Below are 18,603 nucleotides of genomic sequence, written 5' to 3'. Positions count from 1 at the left end.
TTACTTCAAAAAGCCACCACTGCCCTCAGTACCTTACTGTATACACCCAAACAGCCTTCACAAAATTATCTGTACCATTTTAACCTTTTATATGATAAAAATAGTTTTCTAGACAGTCAGACATTGATATGCACCTTTTCTAGGTTTTCTGAACACTAATTAGTTTCAGATGCCAGGGCAACAATCTCCAAAACACACTGAAGCACGTGTACAGAATGTATTATAACTCTATTTATAGTCAATGATGTGAAAACTTTACAAAGCTATTGAATAATTATGATTATTAATATCCCAATTAGCCTGAGCAGGTACAAAGACATCCTTAGTGTTACACCTAATGAATTTTTAAAAATAGTTTATTTCTGAATTTTCTCTCTGAGTGGTCTTAAAACCAACAAGTTAGACAACTATAATGAAACAGACATGGTTTGGGATTTGTTTTGGTTTAAGCTTGCCTGCTTGGTATGTTTAAGCCAGTGTTCTGAGTCTGAGACAAAGGACTACATCCAATAACAGGAGAAAACTTTTTAGAGTTTCAAAACTGACAATGACCAAAATTATAAAATTATACCCAAAGCTAATTCTAACACTTTTTTTCAAAAGTAGCATGGTTTAAAACTATTAATGAAATCTGCAGTCTTTGAGAACTGGTCAAGATTGTTCTATTTTTCTGTATCCCTAAAAGATGCAGAGACAGAGATCAGGGTTCCTCCATAGTAAGCACAGGACAACTCAAAGCAAGATCATCTGGAGTGTAGAAATTTCCTGCATAGATAAAGCAACCATGGGGAAAGGAAGCTGTCTCGTTTGTTGAGCTAGGAATGGAAGCAATCTGAAATTACTTCCTCAGGACGTAAAGTTCTCACTTTGCAAGTAAAAACACATTGGCTACGTTCCAGCGCTTGCACCATCTTTACTGGAGAAACACTTAATCCAGAACTGAGAAATCATCTATCAGTCTTGGGCTTCCACTGAAGTACTCCTTTCCTCTTCCTCACCTTCTTTACTTCACAATAAAAAAAAGCAAACAAACATCTGTTTTCAAGTTTGCCTTGGACACAACTAGAGTATGTCTTTTCCTAGAGGTAATGTGCTTTAACCATATACGACAAGGTCCATACCTAGAGATTATAATTATTGTCAATACATCTGTTGCAACCACACTAAAATAGTATGGGAGTACTTACAATGAAAAAGAAAAAAAACATAAAATCATGTAGTGCTTAAATAAATCTCTCTTAAACACTTCTGAAAGGAGTCTAAAGAGTAGAACAGATGAAAAATCAAATTACCTATCCCTTTTACATCACTTGGCATAATTTTGGTTTGTCTTACGAATACAAGTATGGCCATGTAATTCAAACAGCCAAAGCAACTCCTGGGACAAATGCTCTAGGAGTTTTCTTGAGCACAGAGTCTAGTCATGGAGTTACCAACCTGTAACTTCCTCTTCACACTGTAAAGAAAGTAATTTTTATTAGAAGTGAATCAGGAAAAATGGACTGCAAATAGATGCCAAAACATTTAGCATCACCTGGAAACACCTGCAGGAGTTCCAGACAGCAGGCCTGCCATAGGAACTGCATTCAGAGACAATTCTGAATTTAGAGCAAATTTAAAAATTGCACGTTTTATTGCAATTCAGAGATGCTCTTTTACTTAGGGGGAAATTCTCTGTGACAATACTGACAATCATTTCAACTCCTTAAGCACCAAGAGAAACAAGGCATCTTTTTAAAGAGTCTTGTCTTAATAATATAGAAGGAACAGAAGCTGGTCCAGCATTAGTCACCAAGGTTTAATTTTACAAAATTGAAATTTAGAGGTAAAATATTCTGGAATAAATTGAAAATAACGATAAATCTTGGACAAAAATTTTGGATGTGTTCTAAGAGTTATTTTAAGCTTGTGGTAGCTTCCAGTGGTAAGAAGAATCTTTCCACAGGAGGGACTTCCATTTAACCTTGTGGAGACTAAAAATGTCCCAATGGATAGTAAAAGGTAGAAAATCACACAGCTCTTATTAAGATAGTGACCCTTCCTCTTCAGTGATCCAGTTTCCTTATTAACAGACTGCCACCTAACAATTTCTACTGAGAAACCAAAGTTCTTAAGAAAACCGTAAAGGTTAATCAATCCCTCCAGAAGACTACCATCAAGTTGAGCATGTAAGACTAAACTGCAGAGCTTAATGAAATGTCAGATTCAAGTGGATGGTCAATAATAGCTGCTAGAGTAGTAAATGTACAGTGAACATTACTTCCATCAACAACAAATCACAAGCCTACTCCTGTGACTTTAACTACATTAACACATGACATGGAAGAACAGAAGAGAATCTATACAACAGTTGGAGCTAATGACCTGAAGTACCTGCATCATGTAAGAATTATTCTAGACAAGCAAGAGGCAAAGACAAGTATAGAAGATAGGGCAGCTGGAAGATATTCAACTAGAAAACGCAAAGGATTTAAGATAGTAACATTGAGCTTGGTCTTTCTTCCAGCTCTGGAAGATACTGTTCATTGTGCTTCTAAAACTGAACCAACACAGGCTTTTGGACACTAAGGTCTTTCTAAACTGAAAGACAAGCCTGTTGAGGTAAGGCAGAAGACAGAAAATTCCCTCCATTCCAATTCTTTATTCAGGAGACATACACAAGCATCACATGAACTAGGGAAATGTGCAGGCAGCATCTGGCACAGAGAGGGCAAGAGGAACATGGTCACAGTATCTGACAGACAGGAGCTTATGTACTGATGGGAGAATAATGATGTCTAGTTTAATTTCTTTCAGTAAATCTTCCTTTCCTGGTCTCCAGACTGAGAAATGAGGCTTTATCTAGAAACAGCAGCTTTAGTATACTTAAACATAATAGTTGTGGCACGTATCAAAGGCAATGCACTGGACACTTCAGGCATTTGCTCCCAGTTTTTTCAAGTTTCAGTTATTTGAAAATGCAGTTAAACAAACAATCTCTTATTGAAAGAATTTCACTTACACTTCTGTGAACCTGAAGAAAGGAATAATGTACATAAGCTATGACAGAACTATGCTGTCAAGCTACATTTCTTGCTTAAGGCAACTTCAGACATACAGCTCCATGTTACAGAAACAAAAAAGCAGAGTCAAAGGGTACAAAGGACATGGTAACAATGGCTGATTGAAGAACTCTTGTTCACTGAATCCTACAATATAATAACTGCAGAGCACTAGACAAAATTAGAAAGAAGCCAGTTTAGCACACAGAAAATAAAAAGAGCACACAGTGAAATTTTAAAGATTGCTGTCACATGAAGTTGTGGAAACAAGGTGTCAAAAGGGTTAAAAAAGGTGAATAGATAAATTCACAAAAACAAGTCCATAAACAGAAGAAAAAGGGATAGGTAGGAATCGTACCTCCTACTCCTAATCCAATGACTGCAGAAGCTAAGGAAACACAGGTGAAATGAACTAAAAGCAGTAACCAGGCTTATGTCACCTCTAAAAGCAACAATGCTGTTAGAGGTGGAATACTGGGTTAGATTAATTGTTCTGCAGGGCTGAAGGCAGTATTGCTCAAGTTTAATTTACATTGTTAGGTTTAAAAACAATGCTTATGCCTGCCATTGAACTGTGTAAAAAGTTCAGGGCTGACTGTCATCAATCTGATCTCAGCTTTACCAGATGGAGACATGGCATTAACAAGTCTGCAATCTGACTGCAATCCCTCTCCCTGCTCCCTGAAGTCCCACAGAAAACTAGCGTTGCCTAAGAGCAAGCAGCTTGATCCCTTACCTACAGCAAGGAATCCTCTAACCAAAGACAGAAATTGGGTAGAAGGAACTGTTAACACATAAATTTTATTTCTGTATTTACAATGCTTAAAATATAACAGTAACTTGCTATTTTTAATAAATGAAAAAATAGAAAATTTTCCTTTTCAACAAAAGTGCAGAAACATAAATTAGAACATGATAACTTTAAAATGTACAAAGTTAATTCTCTGTGGTTTTACTATGAAAACAGATTTGTAAAACAAGCACCATAATTCATCTTACAGAAGACATTCCATCAAAGCAGCATCACAGGGCAAAACAAGTAGGACATTAGTATGGAAATGTAGTGGTAATTTTTCCATTATTTTAAATTACAAACTGTGGTAAGTTATTATTATCAATTATAAAACTGTTCTGACTATTTTTTTGCAATAGCTTTACCACATAACCGAATAGTAACTGGATTATGTCTGCTTGACAGTGCAATGAAGAAGCCTTCAAATTTTCCTTCTGCCTTTGGCTTGAATTGGACTGGTACATTAATGTAATGATGGGATCTGTAAAAAGACAATTAGATGCATATTCATTGTTAATAAAAAAGTAAATCCTACCAGATAGATAAATTCTTCACCAAAATAATATTTTGGATGTGCACTGGATCGTTAAGTTTATTCTTTTAGATTTTATTATCTAATATTCTTCTGAGGGATTATGATTGCAAAGTTTTTTCATTCCTGCTTTTTGCTGATTGTACAAAGTACCACAACACTTCATTGCTTCTAGTTTACTTTGGTCTGCCTCTTTGCAATAATATTGACAGTGTATAAATTATACTTAGAGCAAAGTTACTACATTTCTTCCCTTCAGAAGTTCAATATACCCATCCTCAAAAAGTGTTTTAAAGATTTTACATTATACCTTTTTCATAACAACACCAAATATTACAGGTGGCTGTCTTAATTGTCAAAAACCTAAAGTGCATGTTTTAAAATATATAAACCATACAAGTAACAAGATGGAAATGCTGAGAGGCAGCCTATTAGATTCCATGACATCCAACTGAAATATCCACCAGCACTAACACACAGATAATTGCCACAGGCACAAACTGAAATTGAAATATGAAAATTGAAATAAGAAAATATGAACAGCATCACTTAATACAAAGAAAGAAAAGGTGGTGTTTTTTCTTTTATTGTTGCACCAGCTTTCTCCCCTTAACAGCATTTAGTATTATCCAGCATCCTCTGGCATCTGCTTGTTTTCACTACTTTCTTTTATTTTGTTCCTTCCTTTTCATATTCCTTTCCTCTATACTAATCCAACCTATCTTATCAGTCAATTCTTGCCCTTCTCCTACCTTTGGAACTCATAATACTGGCCCTACATATAAGCCTGATACCAGCCTCATCTGTTTATTATTGTCCTTATTCCTAAAGTAGTTACTTTTTATAGTTCTTTTTTTAAACAGATCCTGGTAAAACAAGTAACTTAAGGGTACACACTTTTAGAATAAAGACTGGCATGTTACTGTATTTTAATTGGATTACTACAACAAAGTACTGATTATGTAGTACTGAACTACAATCAACACTACAGCAAAGGAGCACAGCCAGATCAGTGTTTCATGTCATATTTGATTGTTGAGCATTGTATAATAAACGTGGCACACTCTCTCTTTATACATCTCTAATATATGGGATGAAGGTATTCATTCAGCTTTATTTTTAAATATCCATTTTATAATGCATAACATCAGTGTGACTATTCAATCTGTAACAGTTACATTATACTAGAAAACATTTTAGTAAGAATAGAGCTTGAAGCTGCTAACAACCAGACCACCTGAGAATTTACAAAAATCAAAGTAAATTCACCAGGAAGTCAGGAGGGATGCACAAGTCTATATCATCATCTCAAAAATAATGTATTTATGCTTCCTTACATACCTTAATGCTCACTCAAAAAAGAACGCAGAATAATAGAATCATTTTGGTTAGAAAAGATGGTTAAGATTATCAAGTACAACTGTTGGTCTAGCACTGCTAAAAGCACCAAACTCAAACTTTATATTATCAAGAACTTAACAGTAATTTACATATTGCTCTTTTAAAAAGGTGATCACTTCTGGCTGTCAAATACTAACTTTTAGAATATGTACTCTATTACATCAGAAACTGCTCTGCCTCAGTATCACTTAGCATATTGCAGCTATAATGCAGTTCCATTTCACCTCTAAGTTCAGGTGTCTATCTGGTTTCTGCTTTAAACATTATTGCACTTCTCTAAAAGCATAATTAATCAGGCATTACTTAAGAGTTTGTTTTTGTAGCAGTCAGTTGTTTCCCTGCAATAGGCATAAGGTTCAACACACTTGAATTCTCATGCTTCCTAATCTAAAGGTAAGGATATCTTTCAACTAACAAAATAGGAAAGTTCATACTCCAGCTACAAGCTCTTCAGGCTACTACATGCCATAGATGTTCTTAGAAATGAAGCAACTTGGAGGGGTTTTCTCAAATATAGTAGCCAAAAATCAGTAAAGAACAGTGTTACAGTAATAAGAATTCCCCTGCTGTTTTTCTTTTACAGAAAAAACTCACTTCAAACTTTTCCTTAAGCCAGCAACTCAATTAGTCTGTGAATACTACGGCCATATGAGTATTTGGCCTTCATAGGTTTTTGCATCAGTTTCAAGTGGTATTTCTGAGAAGTCAGGTATGTCTGAAGCCTACTTCAAAGTCAAACCAATAATGTAATCCTCTGAACACAATAGCAGCACTAGGTAAATTTAAAAGGAGCAGTGGGGGTAAATGGCACCTAAGCCATAGTAACCAGATCCATGGTCAAAGAATACTGACTCCTGACATGCAGAATGCTGCCAAATAGTCAAGCAAAAAACAGTTTTCCCTTTTAGTAATATCTGAAATATATCCTACCCTGTAATCAACTTATTTCAGATGGCTTCTGAAGGCAATACAATAGAAACACCATAGTTTACAACCTTTTTTCAGATAGGCATAACGTGGCAATTCTTCCAGAAACATTGCCAAAGTTTTTTGAAAAGTCAAGTGTTTTTTGATGTTTCATCTGTTTGTTTCTATCACTTAAGTGTCATCTTAAATGTACACTTTTTGCAGTACAAAAAAATAAAAAATAATCTACTCTGTTAACAAGTAGAACTCTCGTATTGAATGCCAGCTCCTAAAGGAATGAGTTCCCACCCATTTTTGCAAAACTTAATACTAGCTAAATAACATCTCTCTGGAAAAAAATATATACTTTTGAATAGCTAATGAAAATTAAGATTCTTTTTTGTTGTTGTTGCTACAGTTTTGGTTGCAAGATACTGTATTTAACAGCCATTACTATTTTCAGCGGAGCAAACTGTGGTAAAGGAGCCAACAGTACTATGTACTGGTACTTGTGATGACATAAGAAATTAATTGCACAAGAACTGGGAAGCCACTATATCAACTTCTGAAAGTCAGACTCTTGATATTAAATACAAATACAAACCTGTAATTCCATTATCTATACTTAAAACTTGATTACACAGGATTTCTTTTAAATTAGGACTTCAAAATGAAGAGCATGTAACAGACTTGTTGTGTTTACTAATGGACATTTTTTGGTAAAAAAAAAATACAGATAGGTGGTACTTTAAGAGTACATAAGAGCACAAAAAAAAATACTAATATTCCAAGTTCCTGCAAGTTTTCTTATCCAATTACTTTTGAACATTGTAAGAGTCTGGTTAACCTAGTTCAGAAGGAAACATTAACACTGGCTTTCTTGAAATCCTCCTTGATGCTGTTGTCAAATAAAAGACACTTAAAGAAGTTCCTTAACACTTCTTTAAAAATATCTAAGACAAGTAATTCTTCTGGGCTTTATGCTCTTAAACAGGAGAGCCTCTAGAGCTATGTTGACTTCAGATAGATGAATTTTTAAAAGACTAAGAAATGTTTACAACTGAGAAAAAACAGCAAAAGTTACCAGAAAAGAAGGTTGTAGAATACTATTAGAAGGTGCAACATATTCAGCTGATAACCTTTAGAAAAAGTAGACTGAATTTTAAACTTAAGTCTACTTTGGATAAAAGCAATAGGAGTTTACCATCTCCCACAGAAAATACACTGATTGGCTTTCACAGCATTCCTCAGGAATATTTTTGAAATATTTAAGTGTCTTCCAGTAAACTAACTCATCTTTTTTTCTGGACACAATCAAGTCATCTTGTCCTTTGGCTGCAGCTGTACAACCTCAGACTAATCTAGCTAGTCATTTTTATTTGGATAGATTTTATCTTGGTCACTACCTTCATAAAAAATAAAAATAAAAAATCCCTATGCCATCTGATGTGATTCATTTAATAAAAATATGGGAGTTAAATAGAAACACCGGAATATAGGTCTAAGTGGATTTATAACACTTTGCACTGAAAAGCGTCCTTAACAATACCTTGAATAGTTGTGGCTAACACCACCACTGCCCTGTCTTTTTAATAAATGCTACGTATCACTAGCAGAGAAAAAATGAGGCTTGCTGCCAGAGTATCGAGTTATATTTATGATTTTGCTCACAATTTCTGTTCTGTATACCCTTAGTTTCCTTTTCTTTACAAAGAGGACCTGTTTAAACACTGAGAATGTATGCTGTATGACTTCTAATGAAAAGCTTTCATTGTCTTCCTGACAATCCCACTGTTACAGATGAGCATGCAAGATGCCATAGTTCTTGGAGATGACTAGTAAGACTGTCAAATACTTGCTGTCATGAACTCCAAAGATGACTGGGTTTATTTTAAGGGACTATTATCACCAACTTGAAAATTCCTTTTATGCAGGTAATATGCTGAAATATTTGGTATGACAAGGCAATTTCACTGGCTTCTCAAACCTTGTATTTACAGAGAATCTTTGATGCAGCTCTGCAGGTTTGTCAAATTAGAAGCAAGATGAAGGCAATTTCCTTGGTCTGTTGTGCAGAAAGTATAAATGGAAGCAATGACTTGATTGTGCACAGCATGCCAAATGGTTAGATGAAGCATTAGGCTTAGCATTAAAGGCAGCAGCACTGTTAGTAACAATTTGCAGGGAAGAAATTGGCAGATGGAGAAATAACTGTGTGGGCTCATTCTGCTTCTAACCAAGATTTGAGAGTACAGCTTAGGAAGGAAAAAAACAACAACAAAACAAACAAGAAACCACAACCAAAAAAACCAACAAAACCACACAACACAAAACCAAAAACCTCACCAAAAAACTTTAATGCCAAAACGTAGGATATTTATATCTACATTTTAGCACTGTACATATAGTCTTTATCTTATTGAATTTGTTGGGGTTTTTTTGTTAGGAGAGAATGTTAGCATATGCACTACTCACCTTAAAGAGTATTGTGAGTGCTTGATGTAGAAAGGCTCTCTGGGTCTTAGGAATTTCAGCTGCAGTTCAATACAAAAATCATTAAAGCATGCACTAAGCCTATGATATTCAATTTATGACACACTTAAGATAAATCAGGTCACTTACAGATACAGTTTTACACATACCCAGGGTTTCAAAATAAAACATGCTTAGATTTCTGCATAGCAAGAAAAATTCACATTTCAATATTTTAATGAAGTTAAAAATTAAAATAAATAAATCAGAGTAATAACAAAACTACACAAACTATAATCTATTTTTTTTTGTTACAAATATATTACAAGTACACTGATTCTGTCAGGGAGGAGACAAAATTACAGGAGAGCAAAATTCTTCAAATATAATTTTTGAAATATGATTTTTGAAACTAACAAACTGACACTTGTACTATTGCAATCTTCTATGAAGAGTGAAAAAAACAGCTCAGGTGAACTGTTGGAGGACTACTGAAAATGTCTGTGAAGTAAATTCTGTCAAACTTACCAGGTGTGTTGCAAAGGAATTATTCCGCAAGTTGACCTTTAATGTGCATGATTCCCCAACTCTAGTTGGAGGAAAAGTGTACAAGTCTTCTGGTGCATATATCCCACGAATTACCTCATTTTGTCTGGTTTGAAAAAGAGATTTAAGATATTAAGATTTCTTACTTATATGGGCTGGATTGCATCCTTCAATATAATAGGTGTATTTTCTGAAAACGCATCAGGAAAAATGGAAAGATCCTGAAGGTACCAACTCTCTTACCTTAAATTTTATAGGCAATACATTTTAGCCAAAAGGAATAATGAAAACATCACTGCAGGATAAATCTATGTACATTTACTGATACATACTTTCACATTCTGAACTTTTCTCCCATACTCTTTACTAAAGAACTAAACTCTTCTCAAAGATGCCATGTTTATTCAAAACTCCTCTGGCACATTCCCATCATCCCATAGTCAACAAACTGGAAATCAACTTAGGACTGAAGAACAGTAAGGTACATGCAGTACACTGGTCTTATCAGAAATGACTTCACTGTTCTATGAAGTCTCCAGAAGGGAGTATTCAAAAAGTATACACAAGATTCTACTGCTGATACCAGTTCATTTACATCAGCAAATCATGGTTAGACAACTTAGAAACCTAAATGAAAAGAAAAAGCATGTGAGATGGAACAATACGAAGTTATTAAGAGTTTTGACAAGTCTGTTTTTTGCAGCTATTCACTCTTCAACACAGAATCATAAGACAATTCAGGTCATAAGGTAATCAGGTGGTCTCTAGTTCAACCTCTTGCTCTAATCAGAGTCTGCTGTGAGGTCAGACCAGGCTGCTCAGGGCTTTACTCAGTCAGATCCCAAAAATTGCACAGCCTCTCTATGCAGCCTGTTCCACCACATAGGTGTCCTAACGGTAAAAAGATTTTAGTTGTAAGGTTGGGGAATTTTCTTCCCCTTTTACCCAGCTGCAGCTCCTTTGTTTCAAGTTTTGTCCATACATACCTTGTTTTAATTGTATATGCTCCAGATTTTGTGAGGGCACTTGGAGAAGCTTTCACACCTAAACTTTCTTCTTCTGCTTTACTACCCTATTGACAAAAACAGAGAAGTTTTTAACTTTGCATTCAAAAGTATTTAAATATTCAAGTATGTGATTTCCCTTACCCAATCCAAGACTTTTAAAGTATAATAGTTGAGGATCAGTAGAGTCTAGAACATTGAGACAGAAGCAATGATTTAGGAGGAATTCTTGAAGGGGCTTCTGTGTCTTATGAATACACTATTTGTTACAAGCCAACACACAACAAACTAACAGTGCAGGTAGAATCCTGAGAAGGCTGCTAGCAACAAAGGTTTAGCAAAAGCCAAAACTAAAAACAATTCCTCTGCAGATATTATGCCCATATGCCTCAAGAACAGCAAAGTCAGCTGAACAACTGCTCAGAAAAAACGAAGGCGTAAGTTGTCATTATAGTTTGAATTCTCACAACAGCAAAAATCTTTGTAATAATTTTGTAAAATGAACAATATATCCTTCTCAAAGAAAGGTCTCGTCAGCAACACAGAATCTGATAATGCATTATATGGCAATTTTTACATTCAGAAATTAGGCCAAAATATTTATCATCAGGACTTCCATTCAGTGTACTCTAACACCAGGAGACTGGATCACTCTAAGGTTAATACTTCACCAAAAAGCCAATTTCAAATTCTGCACTGTTTAACAAATCTAGCCAGATACTGCGGGGAACATTTGGGTTGTAACACATTGAATAAAGTCAAAGAACCAAAAGAACCTCCTGCACTTAAGTTGTGCAACATTATCTCAATTTTTTAAACACTACTGATGTTTTAGACAAGCAGTTGATTCCCTTATGCAGAGAAGATTGAAAAAAACAGATTTATTTTCCACAGAGCTGCTATGACAAACTTGTCTTTCAGACATTCATTTTTTCTACTGAAAGAACTGCTAAGCAGTCTGTCAGAAATAGCAACAGCCAAAACCCCTTAATTTTAAATAATATTTTTCAGTTGCAGATAACCCATGAACCACAGTAGAACAGAATACATAAAAACAAGAAAGGATCTGGACGTGTGTCTTGTTTCAAGAGCTTTTAATTTTCCATGTAATGAAAAAATATAGGTGTCATGCCTCCGTGTTATAATTCAAATTCTAATTTATCAATACGGCAAGTTCACTGCAAAAGAATAAGGCACATTATGGAAGATGTTCAGAAATTCCCCCAGTCTTTATAAAAGCATCCTGAAATACTGCATGCTTTACCATAATCCATACTGACTTTTCCTGTTTTAAAAGAAACCAGTCTGTTAACGCTGTCCAAACGGTTACAATTCACTGCTGTTGTTCTAAAACAACCTCAGAAGAGCACAGATTTGCTTCACTTTAAAATTGGAATGATTTTGCTCCCAGAACTTAAAAAGATTTTTTCTTCTCTCACTCCTAGGGTATCCAAAGAAGGTGAAGCTTTGTAATGCTGATAATAATAATCAAATCAGGAGTCTTCGGTAGCAGTACCTTTTGTGTTAAGTATTGAGAAATTCACCTCACTTGGTTGCAAAATGGAACATTAAAAAGTTACAGTCACAGTTAAAGTACCTAATACCACATAAATTAAAAAATGGTATGTACTTAACATTTGTAGCAACAGCAGGGGTTCTTTATGCAGTCCTCAACTTTCTACATGCTAAAGGAGCAATCAGGTGCTGTCTCAGCCTTCCGGTAGGTTCTTGCTAGTTCCCCATTTCACCCAGAAGGGACCAATAATTAGACTGAAATACCAACCCAAGACTCTTGGTGCACAGTGATGAGTCATTCTGAGCTCAATGATCTTGGAAGAACACCTGAGAGCAGCCTAACAAATGTTTCTCAGGAAAAGAAAAAAACTAAGTTTGAATGGCCAGTATTGAGAGGCTGTGGTTGCAAAGCACATGCAGAATCTCTCCTTTCTTTGTCTCTAGGATCAGTTTTGGACACATGATCTTCTGAGCTCCTGATCCAGTGGTAGGGACTACAAATGCATGCAGAGCATAATGAAAGTCACAGTTAATTAGTTTTTCAGGAAAAAAAATGAAAGTGGTATCACTGATTTTCCTAACTTCACCTTGTTCTTTTAATTTTTTCCTGAACTGTTTCAAATTTTTCACTTATTTTGAAGTGGTGCTATAAATAAATACCACTCAATCACTATGAATGACAGTCAATCTTCCCACTTCATTCTACCAAAATTCTCATAAATCAGAACGATAGCCCTCTGCCTCAGCAAACCCAGAAGGATTAGGTAAGAATTAGGTAAAAGCTGAATAAAACCCGCCCCAAACGATACTGGTCTCATTCTTCATGTCAAAATTAGAAGTCATTTAACACACATTTTTTAACAAGTCTACTTTTCAGCACAATTAACTACAGAGAACAATGACCCCACAAAAGAAAATGTAGGGCACCACAGCCAGAAGGATAAGTAAGGTTCCTACTACTGAAAACAGGCTTTGTACTCTACAGAAAGATCCCAAATCTTTATCTGGGTTTCTTAGAAAAATCAACTCAAACTCTCTGGTGAGGACAGCAAAGCATATATAGCAATTAGACAACAATGAACGTACAAAGCTTTTTACATTCAGCTCATTTAAGTAACCATTAGAATTATTTTTCATAATAGTAATAGATTCTGTACCCTACGTAGACTCCTCTTGCAAGATGGTGAGGCAGGGACTAAAAGCAAGATAAGGAGAGAGTGCACAGAAAACTAGTTCTAACTCCCAAACCCCTCCTTCCAAGCCTCACCATAAATTTAGAGCAAAGGAAAGCTCAAATCCAATTGCTCCCATATATACATCTCAAAATCACCCCCACACCCCCACCTACACTGTTACTCTGATAAAATACTCAGGTTCAGAGACACATCCATAACTCCAATATGGATATTTGAAAAGTCAAATATTGCATTATGTTACTTATTATAGCAAAGGTCTTTTGCTGTAATATACTTTACTATTAATTTATAAAAATAAAAATAGTCCACTTAGTGTCTGATACAACCAAATTTGTGTCTACAGAAACAACCCCCTCAGAAAGTGAGTGTGCCTCTACCTTCTCTGAGGAAAATAAAATCTTACATCTTAAAAGGAAAAATATAATGCATTATCATGCAAGTAATATGAAAAAGTTGGGTTTGTAACATAAGAAAACAAGTTGGACAGTTTAGTGTAACAAAAATATCAGCAGGGTTTTTTTTCCAGAGTACATCACTACATGTGAGAAATAATACTATACAGTAAAATTAAGATGTTACCAAGAAGTGTGCTCAGGATAGTATAGCATTTATATACTCACTGCTCCAGAAAAATGAAATCTGAATCTGTGTTTGCAGCTAGGTTTTTCAACTGGGTGACACTCAAGGTCCCAGAACTGGGAGTATTCCCCTTTATCTCTAGGTAAAAAGATTACAGCTACCTACAAAACAAGAGAAAAGTTTTGCAGATTATTGAAATAATCTATACACCTACACAATTTTACCTACATAAAGTTCCAGGTACGCCAGCACAAAATTTACACACTTCAGAACGAACATTCCACACACAGGTGATATTGCAGAAAACAATACAACTCATTCTCCTCTGCCCACAAGAGAAAAAATTCTGATGAAATAGGTTGCACAAGCAATCTTGAACAAAATTTCAAGTTTAAGCAAAGTCAGTAAGTGCTTGCACAATTGGTTCTATTAGTAAATTGGGGGAGAAAGGGACCAGGAGGAGAAATATACCCAGCTGAAACACAGTAGTATCGTCCTTCATCTGCCAGCTAAGCTGTGAACAACTGCAGTCCTCGAGCACCAACTCTGTAAGCACACTGTGCTACAGCTACTTGAAGGGCTGAAATTTAAACTAACATGTATTTGATCACTCTTAAAGGTGATGTATGTAACAAGGGCTAGTTTCTGTATAGTGCTGTACCAGGTTAATTCAAGAGTAAACTTGCATTGTTTTCAGAGTTGAGGTTGAGGGAAAAGAGCGAGAAGGGGAACAGTAGATTAGAAGACATCACTACAGTTACATATAACTAGCCAAATAATATCATACCCACTTCAAAAAAAACAGCAAATCATAATAGCACTTTACCTTATCAGCTCCAGCCAACCAACAGCCTGACATGCCAATAATGTAAGTGTTATTTAAATAGGCTTGAAGTAGGATTGCTAAGGCAAAAACAATTATTTATATTCAAACAATGGTATTCAACGTTTTGAAATTACTATAAAACAGGCCAGGAGTAAGCTTTTTGTGTCTTAGACTCCAAATTGCATAACTATAGAAATAATATAGTTAAGGAATGTCATAGGAATCCATTAAAATGAAGAGGTAAAATTGAAGTAGCATTGAGGGGTAAGGTAAGGAACAAAAGTCCCATAGAAACATATCCAGTATGTACTTTGATGTGCTTTATAATTGTGGTTATAAATCCCTCTAGTGGCCAGAAGATAAAATTGTAAGTCAAATGAAATAACTTTAGGGCCAATTGTTCTTAAATAAGTATGACAAGACTACTTCTAAGGAAGGGATACTGATTCTCACACCAGTTTTGTAGGAGTCCAGGATTATTTGCAGTTTTCTTATGCAATTTTACAAAATATTAAAAAGCAAGTTTATGTTAAAGAATAATTTATTTTTAACAAAATGACACAAAACACAAACACCATAATGTCAAACTATAGATTGTAAGAATTCATGCAATCAACTTGACTAACATTGTAACAGTTGCAGTAAGCAGATACTGATACACCCCAGAGCTCAATTTTGGAAGGCCAACACTTCATCATTACCAAAGTATGACAAGCTTCAAAAACTGTTATTTCAGAGAATTTCTCAAGTAAGATCCCACTTTCCCATATTCTTGAAATATTTATAAACATTGGTTTACCTTCTCTTCCCCATGAGCTTCAAGAATACCAGAAACACGGGAACATCGGAAAACGGAGTAACCAACCCTATAAACACAACCAGTTCCATCCACATCCTGCAAGTAAAGTTACAAGCTATGAGTCAGATTCAGAAATAAAGCCAAAAACCCATTACACAATATGCCCACCCACACCACCCTTAGAAAGGGCTGAAGAAAATAGACCAAATCAATCTGCTTTCAAGTGAACAAATAATATTGACTCCCTAAAAGCAAATTAATAAAGACTAAAACTACTACATTTATGCAGTCACCATGACTACTGACTGGAACTCCGTATATTCAGCCACCTTGGGCTACAGCTTAGAGCAGTAAGTATTCTTCATCATTCTGTGACAACATACTATCATCATTATTGTATAAAATCAAAGTGACCCTCAAAGCATTTCAGACTATCAAAAAACAGTGAAGCATTTACATATACCAATGGTACAGCTACAGTAATTGCACAGCAGTGACAGCAGTGTAATTCCAATATCCTTGACTTAATACATTACCAACAGGGATACTATGTATGGCGTAATTCCAGCACCACAAGTCTCAAAAGAAGGCAAGCCTAGCATTTTGGAGCCAAAAGGGACACACATCTTTCATGCATGCTTGACTCCTTAATGTAACCTGCATGGTGATTCTAGATGAGCAGAAGCAAACTCTATAAGCCAGTAAGTGAAACAGAAACTGTCCCACAGAAAAGATTGATTCACAATCAGGGAGCAGATTAGAGAAAAAAAAAAATTCTCTAATATGGAAGGGGCAAAAAGAAACTCTGAAACTGAGTTCATGCTCAAATGCATATATTCTTTCTTGAGAGGATGGAAGGAGAAAGAGAAGCAGGGAGAAGGAAAAAACCCAAGAGATTTGCATAATACTACTAATGCAAGCATTCACTCACTTTAACATAGGGTGGTGCAAAAGATGACAAATTCCACTTCATGTTTTCAACCCCTTTATTCTCCATTTCCAAGTAACTCTCTAGAAGATAAATATCAGACTAGCATATCAAATGCCTTAGTTCAAGTGTTCAAATATCTTTAGCGGGAAGACGTTCTCCTTGCAGAAAGGAGAGTAACACACTAACATTATCAGAAAACCCCAACTTTGATCGTATCAATAAACATATTTCCCACCACGCCACTTGTGAGGAACCAACAGGAGATTTGTAAAATCACCTCAGTCTAGAGCAGCACTTAAGGTAGTTTACTTGCATATATATTACATGGGACATTTATTAAAAAAGGAAAGTAGTATTATACTTCTGTTTCATAAGTGTTCCAAAAAAACTCAGGTATAATTGATAATTTAAGCCTTGAACATACTGAAATCTGTTAAATCAATATGTAGTGTGAATCATGTTTTTTAAAATCCTCATTATCTAGAAAACTAAACACTACCAAAAAATCTGGTATCTAGATAACAGGATGACAGTTTCATGCAGTAATTTGGAGAACTGTAAGCTTTACTGGAATTAAAAGTATAGACTGAGGATTTGCGACTCCATTATCAACAGTGTCCTCCTGGATCATTAAGCACAAGACAGGGATAGCCAGACTCATAACTGACATTCCTATTGAAGTAAGGAAGAACATTTATTTCTCTGCTACACACAGAAAAAATCTCACATTTTAGGGACACACACACACAGATTAGGAGAATGGGTCTGCTGCAAAAGTGCAATGATCCAGAAGAGCTTCAATAAAACACAGCAGCCTCATAGTGCCCTCTTTGACCAGGCACAGTATGGTTGCACTCACCACAGCTACTTTAAAAATTGGCACATTACCTGTCTGTATGGAAACCTATCTGTGAGAAAAAGTGTGACTATACAGTGTCAGGAGAAGAAAAAAAAGACTTATAAAAATAGTTCCATTCCCAACTAAAGGCAGTCAATCACATTTATCAGACTACAAGAAAAAACACGAAGTCAAGGCATTCAAGCTCCCAAACATGCAAAATGCAGTAAACAAAACCTCTGAACACAAGATACTACAGATGTTGCGCTTACTGAGTAAGCAATATACCAGTATTACCTGAGCTTTGGTCAGGTCTTGTTCTAGGAAAAATAATGGTTCTGTTCTTAATTTCCATTGCTGTTGGAGGGACCACTGGGAGAGGGCTTGCCATACGAACAGTAGGATTTTGAGGCTGTGGGCTATATATGTTACATCCTTTACACGGAAACCCTGTTCCAGACACACTCTCTGCAGCTTTCTCTTGAATCTGCACCTTAATAAACTTTTTCACAATTTGGAGAAAAAGAAAGATTTAAGTAAATAACACAATATATTAACAAGACAAACCATTTAGCTCTATCTCCTGGAGTTGTAAGAGCTCGTGTTGTCCAGCTCTATATTCCAACAGAGAAAGAGTCTCCTACGTTATGTTACCAGATCTTTTCTAACTTCATTTCACAAAATTTAAAGATTGTAGGCCAAGTTTACTTTAGAACAAGAAAACATACTGAAAATTCGCTATCTACATTTTTAAACTCAACAGGAATAATAACTTAAATACATTCAATTCAATTGACATACAACACAACATAGTTTAAGATGTGCATGGTCTCCATTCTCAACTCACTCTCTTCAACATCTTCCCTGTTTGGTGATTTTTAAGGCACTTCTAATCTTGTATCACACCTCATCTTCCTCTATCAATAATTAAAGTAGGCAAATAAGCTATTTTATCCCTTCAGTGTCTTATTTCTCTCACCATGCACTGTTACAAGAAACCCAAAATGCATACTGGTTGAAAAATAAAAAATAGGTATCTCTCTTCGGGGGCCATTACCAAAGAGTTTCTCCTTTTACACTGATGAAAGAAGAAAACTGACTGCTTCCTACATTTTGTTTATATACTTTAATTTAAATCGGGGAAAAGCCTTGGATTAAAATGCAAGATCAAGAACCCATTCTAGACATTCTTTATCACAGACTTGTCAGCCAGAAGCTTAAGTC

At 35.5% G+C, this 18,603-nt stretch overlaps 1 protein-coding gene across 1 annotated transcript in view; it reads right to left on the bottom strand.

The window, feature by feature from the left end:
* Nucleotides 1-3,750: 3,750 nt before the first annotated feature.
* Nucleotides 3,751-18,603, bottom strand: part of CEP192 (centrosomal protein 192kDa) — a 67,825-nt gene continuing 52,972 nt past the window's right edge. The window contains 9 exon segments of the mRNA XM_010006945.1: nt 3,751-3,794; nt 4,200-4,315; nt 9,149-9,207; nt 9,674-9,797; nt 10,642-10,763; nt 14,027-14,146; nt 15,611-15,706; nt 16,542-16,621; nt 17,677-17,881. Coding sequence (XP_010005247.1) covers nt 3,751-3,794; nt 4,200-4,315; nt 9,149-9,207; nt 9,674-9,797; nt 10,642-10,763; nt 14,027-14,146; nt 15,611-15,706; nt 16,542-16,621; nt 17,677-17,881 — 966 coding nt within the window.

The sequence above is a fragment of the Chaetura pelagica genome, unplaced genomic scaffold (genome assembly GCF_000747805.2).
Source record: "Chaetura pelagica isolate M959 unplaced genomic scaffold, ChaPel_1.0 scaffold109, whole genome shotgun sequence".
Taxonomy (NCBI): Eukaryota; Metazoa; Chordata; class Aves; order Apodiformes; family Apodidae; genus Chaetura; species Chaetura pelagica.
Note: the sequence above shows the minus strand (reverse complement) of the source record. Positions and strands in the feature narration are given on the sequence as shown.